Here is a 9841-nt window from a genome sequence, read left to right as displayed (position 1 = left end):
AAATACAGTTGTTGTTATAATCATTATCAAAACTTTCCAAGGTCTGCACTAGAACTCAAATGGAGAGTAAAAATAAAAATTAGAGCTTATATTTTTTTTTTGTCCTCGATTTTGAAGTGTAAACACATATTTTTGCTAAGCCTGTTTTCCCTTTTCTGATCGTATTCCTCAAACACTTAAGCAGTCAAGCTTACTGGCTTTTGTTTGCAGGAAATAAGTTTCAAGGATGATCAGGTACATGCCTTGGGAAAATGAGCTTTAAATGTGCATAAGGAAGTAATCATGCTAGAATTTCAAATTATCCAAATTTACAAAAAAATTAATTTCATTGTCTATATCTTCTAAAATATAATTTTGCAGCAACATTTAAAATCCAGATATTCTGAAGATTTGGCTTAAAAGTTGTAAAATGTTCTCACTCTTCATGTAACAATTCCTTACCATATTGGAAAACGGGAGGACAATATATATTTTGAAATGTAAAATGGGATTAGGCTCTCTTAATTGTGCTGATGTTTTGGGTTTTTTTTTCTTAAACTCTTGATAAAACAATGACCACAAAACACTCCTGTGACTCTGTAGTCTATTTCCAGCCGGAATGGTGAGATAAAGAACCCTGCAAGCAGTTTCTACCTTTTAAAGTGATTTAAACCCCTATCACCATGTCTAATCCTTGTATGGTTCCAGTCCTGCAAGTTTCCAGGCAGGGAACTTGATCAAGGCAGAGCAGTTCGAGTGTGTAAACCAGGTCACAGCACCTGTCTTGGTGTGCTCTGGCATTACAGTCCCTGGGAAGGTGCACTTTAGTTTCTTATTTGCTTTCAAAGATGATGTCAGCAGTAAGCAAAGTTGCATCATAGTTTTTTCATGTAAGGAGACATGTAATACCTTGTTAACACTTTTACAAACTCCAGTGTCTAAGTGGAGACAGGTAAAGTGGTCAGTATTTTTCTACCATGTCCCAGTCCTCTTATAAAAGTTTTCTGAGCCAAGCAAAATAGTTTGTTACCTAAAAAAGGTGACCTTCAAAAAACAGAAAAACAGAACATTGCATACAAGAAGCAGGGGGTAAAAAGGGGGTAAAGAAACAGTTTTGTTGTTCCAAGCTCTTATTTTAAGAAGCAATTAAACATGTTGTTATCCAATCACCCACATTATTTAAGTTTGAAATAGTCTAGAGTTTTAAACTCTCCTAAGATTTCACCAAAATAAGGACTACTGCATCTTCCTGACTTTTCTTATACTTCTACAGCTGCCATTTAAGGCAATAGCTGTGTGTTAAACATTGACCAAACACAGCATAAATACCTCAACCATGATGGTCTCTATTTCTTGCATCCAGTTAAGATGGCAACAAGGATTAGTTTGAAGATGACCTGTAATAAAAAAAGAAGAGCTTCAAGTCTCAAACCTCCTTAAGAAAAGTGGATTTGATTTCCCAAGAAAAATGTGTGTATACTCCCTAGTGGAGTTAATATAAAGCATAATAATTAATCCTCTCACTAGACAATAGTGCTGGTCTGTTATTTGCTTTATTGTATACGGGAACTCATGCAAAACTGAAACAGCAAGGTGTGTCTGTTGTTAAGCTCTTAGATCTAAAATTTGAGCTCAGGCCACAAGATCTCATGTACAGTAACAGTACTGACTCTTTGATACATTGTGACCAAAAAGTTAAAAATTTGCTTAGGCGATGCAATTAAATCCCACAAAATATGTTGAATTAATTTCTGACTTCCATTTTGTCTTTATACTTTTTATTAATAACTTACTTTCCTTTGAAAGCAGGAATAGAAAGAGCTGAATCTTGGTTAAAATTGCTTCATTTTTAATAAATTGAAAAAACACTGGGGTCTGGCTTAGACTGAAATTGTTTTTTCTTTACCATATGTTTATAACACTGATAAGAATTTGTTTCTAATTATTCATGGTAATAAATCTTTTTCTTGCTGCTTGCAAGGTTCATAATTCTGAACATGAGCCCCATAGAAGTGCCAGCAAACCCCCCATATTAACATAATCTCAGTTTTTGGTGTTAAAGCCTAGGAACAAAAAGGGCATATGTAAAAGTTCTCTTTATGTGTGTCGATGTGTTTGCAATTATTCATTACCGGCTGGAGCAAAAGTCTGGATTTCAGTTTCAGTTCCAGTTCCAGACTTGGAGCAGAATGAACACATGAGTTTATTGCTAGAACTGTATTTTATCTTTGCTGTTGCTGCGTTTATTGCTTGTCTTGTGACAGCAGCAAAAAGCTTTAGCTGAGATCAATACACCATAATCATCTTCACCAGTCACATAGGGAACATGATTCCATGATTAGAAGGTGAATTTGTATCTAGCTGAGCAGTTACTGTGATTTTAATAATGAATTGCTGAGCAAGGAAACCAAAGTGGGGGGGAAAAAAAGCAGATTGTTTGTTTGAGCAACATGTTACAGGTTACATACAAAATCTGAAAATAGAGCCCCTGCTTGATTCAGGACAAAGTGACAACTTCTATAAACACCCAGTTCACAGGAAGTTAAATGCCTCCCACAAACAGCTCACTGTGCTCAAAGGGCATTCCATATCCTGTTTGCATATTCTCTGCCCGAGTAGTCCAAACTATTCTGTTTGGCCTAGGGCCTAGGAAATTGGCATCGATTTCTTCTGGAAAGTGAGAGTTTTGGTTGAAGAAAAGTTTGGTGACATCTCTCCGTCTTATTCAGACTCCTGATTTCTGTTTCAAAAGGTGGATACAATACTTAACCATTTTGGCCAATATTTGCCTTTCCATTATATCTGTCTCCAAAGCTCTGTGAGCTATTCTGTATAAGAAAGAATAAACTGCTTCACCTATCTTTTGGTGTCCTCTGGTACGAAGGGCAAGTTGGGACAGGTGGGGAAGGGACACTGCCCTGTGGAATCACAGTGTTCCTTTGTTATGTTGTCCCTAAGGGACAGAAACATAGGAGCAGGGGGAAGGAAGAAAGGTTCTAGAAGAAAATAGAGTACCAGAGAGTCAGGTTCTGTGCTTCCATCTGGAATTCCAGCCACAGACGCAATCTCAGAAAATAGCTCCTAAATTAGTAATGCAAATATTAACTTGTGTCATTATTTTCAGATGTGTGGTTCATAAAACATGGCTGAAGTGTTTGGTGTAATGATACACAAAGGAAGAGAGTGTGTCATCTGAAAGAGAAGGAATGAATTTTATAGAGGAAATTGCAGTGTAGAAATGCTGAATTTAGCAGGAAAAAAATGGGGTATCTGCAGAGGCAGTAGGAGTGAGAATTTTGTTCCACTGTTTCATGAGGAAGAAGAATGCAGATAGTCTGTTCCTTGTAAGGAACAGCAACACTGTGTGAGGGAAGCCATGGCTCCGCAGGCAGTGACTGTACTTGTGTTCACCTCCGTGCAACTCGCTCACAGCCAAGGAACGGAGGAGGTCATGGATACTTGTGAGGTTTTTTGGAGCTGCTTCAGGTCTTGCTGCCCAGGAAGCACAAGAGCAGCGCTGCACATATTTAGTGAAGATATTAGACTTTGAGTAATTTTTTGGTTACACATAGCAGCAATGGAGTAAGGGACTTCCAAAAACATTTGTCTATAAAATGTACATAGAGTTTTGTTGGTTTTGGTTTTTTTTAAGAGGAACAGTCTATTACACTAGACAGTCTGGTATAGATAGAGAAAATCAGATAACAATCTCAGCACACAGGTTAGGTCTTGTTCAGGCACAATCTTATACTCTTCTGGCTGGAATCACATTGCTCTTACAAGGCACAATTATGTCTAGAATCCCTGATCTCTTTTCTCCTTTTCATGTGGTTATTGCAAGTGATCACACATATATTCTTCTAGAAAAGTACTTGTGTTTTGGGAAGAAACAAGAAAAAGGCTGGAAATTGTACATGAAATTTCTAATCTTGGTCCTTGCTGTGAAGTTTTACCATGTTGGATTGGCTGGAAATGCTGACATAAGGAGAAGTGTTGTTTCTGCACCCTGCTTTCATCTGGATCCTGCCTCATCCTTCCCCATTTTTTCGATGCTGGTGGCTTTCCAAGGACAGCATCTTGGTTCTGTCCATGCAAGCACCTTTAGATACAGTTGTATGTGAGCAGTTCCACTGAGAGCAAGATGATTGGCCTTTGCAGGAATCTAAATGGGAATGAAGTTGCAGAACAGGCTTTCGGCTATCCATAGTCCCCATAGACCAGAACTTCAATAATTCTTCTTGTGAGAGGGAAACAAAAGACCTGTTGCCCCTTTTCAGTGAGAAGCTGCATCAGCTGCTTTGTACCACCATCGATTCCTTGACTGGAGGTTCCTGTGCTGTGGCACTTTTATGTGGGTCACTACCATCCCTTCTCTGAAGATGGTAACACCTTATCTCACTGTCTACAAGTAATAGATCACCTATGCTATCCTGTACATGAAGTCAGCTTTTCTCTGTATTTTGAAAGGAAATACATCTCTTGACTTAAAATCATAGGGACTGATTCTTTTCAGCTGGCCACTTCCTTGTAGTTTTTCCAGGACTCAGCTCAGGAGAGAGCTGCCAAACTCCAGCTGCATGATCTCAATGCCAGACTGGATCTTGAGGCCTTCCATAATAATTTGAAGTACTGTTAGTTTAATTCTGCCATAATTACCCAGGTTCATTAATATAAAAAGGAAGACAAAGACAATTTCTTTCTGCTTTTAATGGAGTCTACCTGGGCAAATGAAAGAAGGTGAAAGGTACGCATATGATTCAAAGTGACTGCTGAAGTGCATAAATAGCAGTTCTGTCATGTTTGCTGTGTGTGCTTCTTGCAGAGGAGCACCGTAACTGTGGATGGGGACAGGATTCATGGCAGTGGCCAGGAATGTGAGGGATGCCTTTCCATCTTCCTGATATCTGAAGTGGTTTCCATGACTGTAGTCAAAATAGGAGACAGTGTCCTGGTGAGGCTGGCACACCAGACAGTTTCTATGGTGTTGGCTAAAAAAAGCAGGATACCTAGTTTTGTGTGTCTGTGCTGTTTCTGAGCAGCAGTAACAGGGAATTGATGTAGCAGACAGGCAGGTGACTGGGTTGTGCTGGCTCTGTGCTCCAGCCGAGCTTGGGAGCTGAGTGTGCACAACAGCGGTGTGTCTCCCATCAGAATAGAGGGGTTTGTGGCTCCAGTTCTCCGTGGGGACCCTGACAGGTGAGCTGTCCCTGGCTCATGTCAAGGGCTGATAACAGAGGTGGAATGGCGGCAAAGGGGCCGTGAGATGCGGGACGCCAGCAGCCAACTCAGGGGCTGAACCCCGCTGTGTGTCAGTGCAGGCAGGCGGAAGCATGAGGAGATCTCTGGAGTGGGGTCTGGCAGCGCTCGGCCCGAGCGGGGTCAGGGCTACGCTAGGGCAGTGCAGGTGGGATGGCCCGGCCAGGTGGGGCTGGGAGGGGGCGGTGGCCGCTCCTGCTCTCGCTCCCGCCTCCCCCTGAGGGGCGGCTGCTGCGGCCGGCGCGCGAGGAGGCGGCGGGAGCCAATGGGGGGCGGCTGAGGCGGGGAGCGCGGGCCAATAGGAGGCCGCTGCTGCGGAGCGCGCGGGGCCCGGGCGGGGGGAGGCCAATGGGGAGCGGCGCGCGGCGCGCGCGCAGCCGAGGGCGGGGAGGGGCGGGGTGCGCGCGCGGCGCCGCCCCTTCCCCGCCGCAGTGAGGAGCGACCGGGCGGCCATGTTGTGCGGGGGGAGGGGAGCAAGGAGTTGAGAGGAGACGGCGGAGGCTCCCTCACACACACGGCACAAGATGGCCGGGGAGCAGCTGCAGCTCCCGCCCGTCTCCCGGCGCTCTCCCCGCCGCTCGCACCGGGGACGCCCGGCGAGCGCCCTCGGTGCCGCTCCCGGGCGCCAAATCGGGCCCGGCGCTCTGTGGGCTGCGGGGCTTTGGAGGGCGGCGAGCCGGGCTGCCGAACGGGGCTGCCGACGGTCGGGCAGCAATGGCGCCGGGCTGCGGAGCGCTGCCCGCGCCGCTCCCTCGCCAGGCGGGCGCGGGGCCGCCCTTGACCGCGGGCAGGGAGAGCCGGGAGCAGCGCCCCGTTCTCGGGGCCCCGGGTGCCTGCCAGCGGGCTGTTCTTCGCCGGGTAAGTGCCGGAGTCTCCGGGCTCTTCATTGTCCTTTGTCCTTGGGAGGAAAAACAAAATGTCCTTGGAGCCGGGAGGGGGAGGGGGCGCTGGCTCCCTCTGCCCCCCCCTTTCCCCCCCGCCGGTCGCTGAGGGGACCTGCGGGTACCCTCGGGGACCCCCGCCCGTGCCCGACACCGGGCTGGGTTGGAGGGGAGCGGCGGGACAAGGGGCGCCCCAGTGACCCTCGGCGGCTGCGGGCGCTCCCTTCCCCTCTCCTGCAGCACCCGGGAGGCTCCTCACACCCCGTCCCCGATGCAGCCCCGCGGGGAGCAGCGGCGGGTTTTGGCTCCCCTGTGCAGCACCGAGCATAGGGGGGGCTGCAGACCGATTCCCCCCAGCGCAGCGTACAAGGGGGGTATCTGCAAATCAGCCTGGAACTCCAATGCAGCACTGGAGGGAGGGGGGAGAGGTGAAGGCTGTACGACGGCATCGCTGAAATGTTTAGCCCCGTGTCTGTGTAAAGAGCGTTTCTTGCCCGTCGCTGGTCGGATGGGGATGTGTTTTCGTAGTTTCTAAGAACAAAGACGCCATGTCCTTTTCTCTTAAAAATAAAACTTGGAGTGTTTTTTTGGTGGGGTGTTGGCTTTTAACTCTTTGTAAACCAGTAAGGCAGAAACAGGCTGCGGGTGAGACAGATTGGTACTTTATGGAACAATAGAGAGAAATTGACTTTACTGGAGAAACAGCAATTCAGGTGTAGAAGTTTTAAAAAAACCTCTTAGGAATTACGTGCAAATTTGATTTTGCAATTAAAACGGCAATGTACAGACTTAAAAGCTTGAGAAAAACAAAGCTCGGTCATGCCAAGTCTACAGTTTAAAGTTGGCGAAATACTACAGTTGTGATTTAGACGACACTACAAAAAGAAAAGAGAATTACTTAAATACGAATTGCACGATAAGGAAACGGATGAGTTTGTGTCTGAGATGTAAAGCTTTAAAAAAACCATTTAATGGGTTTCAGGTTTGTTTTTATTATTCAGTTAATAGGTTTTTCAGAGACCTTGCAGTTACTTCTCTTTACGAAACATTTTAATCGTTGTTTCGGTGTTCTTATAATTTAGAAGTTGTACAACACCTATTGCAAGACTTTTTAAAAATGCAAGTTTAAATGTAATGGCTGACGTTTGTTTTGGGTTGGCTCGCGTTCAGCAATTACCAATTTAAGAGTAAAATCGTAATTCTAAATGTACAAAAAGTCTTTGCAGCAGAGCAAGAGGTAAATACTAAAAACTTCAGTTTTAATTGGAGATGGTGTATAGCCATATTTGTTAGATTTTAATGTTGTATGCTTGTGCAAGGTTATAAAACTGTGCAGATTTTAAATACTGCAGTTGGAGGTAAATCTACATTTTTTGGAACTTCCTCTGCAAATAAGAATCTGTCATTTCAACAATTGAAGTTAGCCCTTTTTTTGGAAGTAGAAATACAAGTTTCAGCAACCATTGGACTTCTGTCACCTTTATGCAAAGTGTTTGGTGTCTTTATTTTAGACTTGGATTATGGTGGTTTTATAACCCCAGCAACAGTTCTGCAGTGTAGAACAGGTTATGGCATACACACTTTGCCCTAAAGAAAGTTCTAGCTTTAGGTGGGTGCCTGCTGGATTTGTCTTAAGTACATTAGAGGATAATTTTTAAATAGTTTTGACTGGTTTCTTTCAACAGTGGGAAATAAAATAGCATGTAATTGTCCAGAAAATAAATTACTTGTAATTAATAATTTGTTCTATTTAATATTTCTGCGGCACTCTTTTTTTATTTAAGGTGTAGGGGTTTGAATTTAGACATCTTTTAGTCCAGCATTAAAATGTTTTTTAAAATAGTATATTTGCAGAATGATTCTACACTTCTAAAGTATGAAGTAGTGCTGGTGATAAATATAATTGCTGTAAAATAAAACGTTACGGCTTTTCTCAAAAGGCAAGAAAAGTTGGCTAGAGGTAGGGCAAATATGGTGTTCCTTGTGTTAAAGGAGCATACTTTGAGATCTGATTAAAGGTTAAAGAAGCTGAAGGCTTTAAAACCGTATTCTGAAGGACAAAAAAATGGGTTTTTTTGGGAGATGAAGTAACTTAGGACTTAAAATTCAGAGAAGCTGATGACAGAGGCCATTTTAAAGTAACCTTGCTATCAGTAGTGGTTTTATTTAATTTTGCACAGCCTACTTTGAAATACTTTAATGTGGAAGAAAAAGTAAAAGGGCTGAGGGATATTGTGTAATAAATTACTCAGTAGAAGAAGTCTTAAATTTGCTTTTTAGCTTTAGTTCTTTCAAAATTAAAGTAATGGAGACAGTAGAGCAGACTGCAGTTATTCATGAAAAGCACAGATCATGTGTGTTGTATGTCAGTCACTCATATCCAGTGGGTTTTTCTTCAGACAGGAATGTACAGCCACTCATACTTTTATTTTTAGAGTTCAATTTGAAAGATAGTTATTGTGATCATGAGTTTTTCCCAACTTAATAATTATCTAAAGATTGATAGATTTCAGGCATATGCTGCTTTTCTAAAGCAAAATTCTGAAAAATTCCATACTTTGTTTTTTCAGGTAGAATTTCGTGAACAGAATCTTATTTCCTGACTGGCTTCCAGAGGATTTGTTCATGCCTTATTTTTCTTAGGTAAGAATGGTTATACCTTACGTTAGTATGTTTATTTCCTTGTTATTTTTTGAAATTGGAATTTGCCTTTTTGCTACTGTGCAGATGGGAAGAAAAGAAAAAAAATCTCAGTTTTATACGAAGGGGACACATTTGATAAATTGTCTGGAGTTCTGAAAAGCTTTTCTTTGCAGTTTACAGGTAGACTGTCTTCATATAATGTCACATTTATGTACTGCTTGGGTATAAATTTCAGTTTACTAAGGCTATTTGTTAAGTGGCTTGTTTATTTTTATAATATGTGATACATATATACAAATGCATTGCATTTGTTGGGAAAGGACAGTATTTGCAGATTAACTGAAGTTCTGTATGTCCCGTTTCAGCAGTGAAAACCTGCATTAAACTTTGAAAATTATTTAGGTTTTTTACTTAGTAAATTTGTAACATTAACGTTTGGGGAAATTGTAGAATTTGTATTTCAAAGTAGTAACCCAAGGCTTTGGGGATTCATAGAGAAGGAGATTTTTGGGGCCTGTCTCTTGTTTTTGGGGACCTGGAGACTAACGCTTAGCGATGATAGAATATTGGTTTTGTACTGTAGGCAAAACTTTCGTTCATTCAAAGACATTTCCTGTACATGTTTTCAGAAAGTTTGTCAGTCAAGAATGTTAGGACTTAAAGAGCTTGTCTGTACCTTGTTTTTAGACAAAACTGGTTTTGTTGTTTTTTTCCTTTAAAGGCTGTTACTGGATATTGTTCTTCCAAAGATTCAGATGACTGGTTGGACAAAAGACCTTGAGCAAAATTCTGTACTGTGCGTGCCAGGTATGTTACACTGTGTTGTGGGGGTTTGTTTGTTTTGTGTTTTTTGTTCTTTAATTATCCTGGAAACAATTTTTTTTTTCAAAATAAACATTAAACATTTAACTTTCAGTGTTTTACCTTGTTGAATTTATTTTCTTACAAGCTTACTGCATTTGGAAATTGTTAGTATGTAGGTACTACAGCACTGTTAATGTCTCCTGCGTCTTTGAAAACTTTTATGGTCACTCACAAGTACAAGTTTTTAACAATCTGCAATGACCATGTTGACATGTGGT

General features: G+C 42.4%; 2 protein-coding genes across 4 annotated transcripts in view; one reads left to right on the top strand and one right to left on the bottom strand.

The window, feature by feature from the left end:
• Nucleotides 1-5364: 5364 nt before the first annotated feature.
• Nucleotides 5365-6444, bottom strand: LOC131583174 (basic proline-rich protein-like). The gene has a single exon (XM_058847021.1). The coding sequence runs from the start codon at nucleotides 6442-6444 to the stop codon at nucleotides 5365-5367; it is 1080 nt and encodes a 359-aa protein (XP_058703004.1).
• Nucleotides 5648-9841, top strand: part of CHD2 (chromodomain helicase DNA binding protein 2) — a 70531-nt gene continuing 66337 nt past the window's right edge. For all 3 annotated transcript variants that reach the window (XM_058846975.1, XM_058846973.1, XM_058846974.1), the window contains exons 1-3: nucleotides 5648-6093; nucleotides 8687-8759; nucleotides 9481-9566. The gene's annotated coding sequence lies outside the window, so the exon portion shown is untranslated. The remainder of the gene's footprint in view (nucleotides 6094-8686; nucleotides 8760-9480; nucleotides 9567-9841) is intronic.

This window comes from Poecile atricapillus, chromosome 11 (assembly GCF_030490865.1).
Source record: "Poecile atricapillus isolate bPoeAtr1 chromosome 11, bPoeAtr1.hap1, whole genome shotgun sequence".
NCBI classification, from domain to species: domain Eukaryota; kingdom Metazoa; phylum Chordata; class Aves; order Passeriformes; family Paridae; genus Poecile; species Poecile atricapillus.
Note: the sequence above shows the minus strand (reverse complement) of the source record. Positions and strands in the feature narration are given on the sequence as shown.

Coding starts and splice junctions, on each gene's coding strand:
- LOC131583174 (XM_058847021.1), bottom strand. CDS start 6,444: ATGCTCGGTGCTGCACAGGGGAGCCAAAACCCGCCGCTGCTCCCCGCG.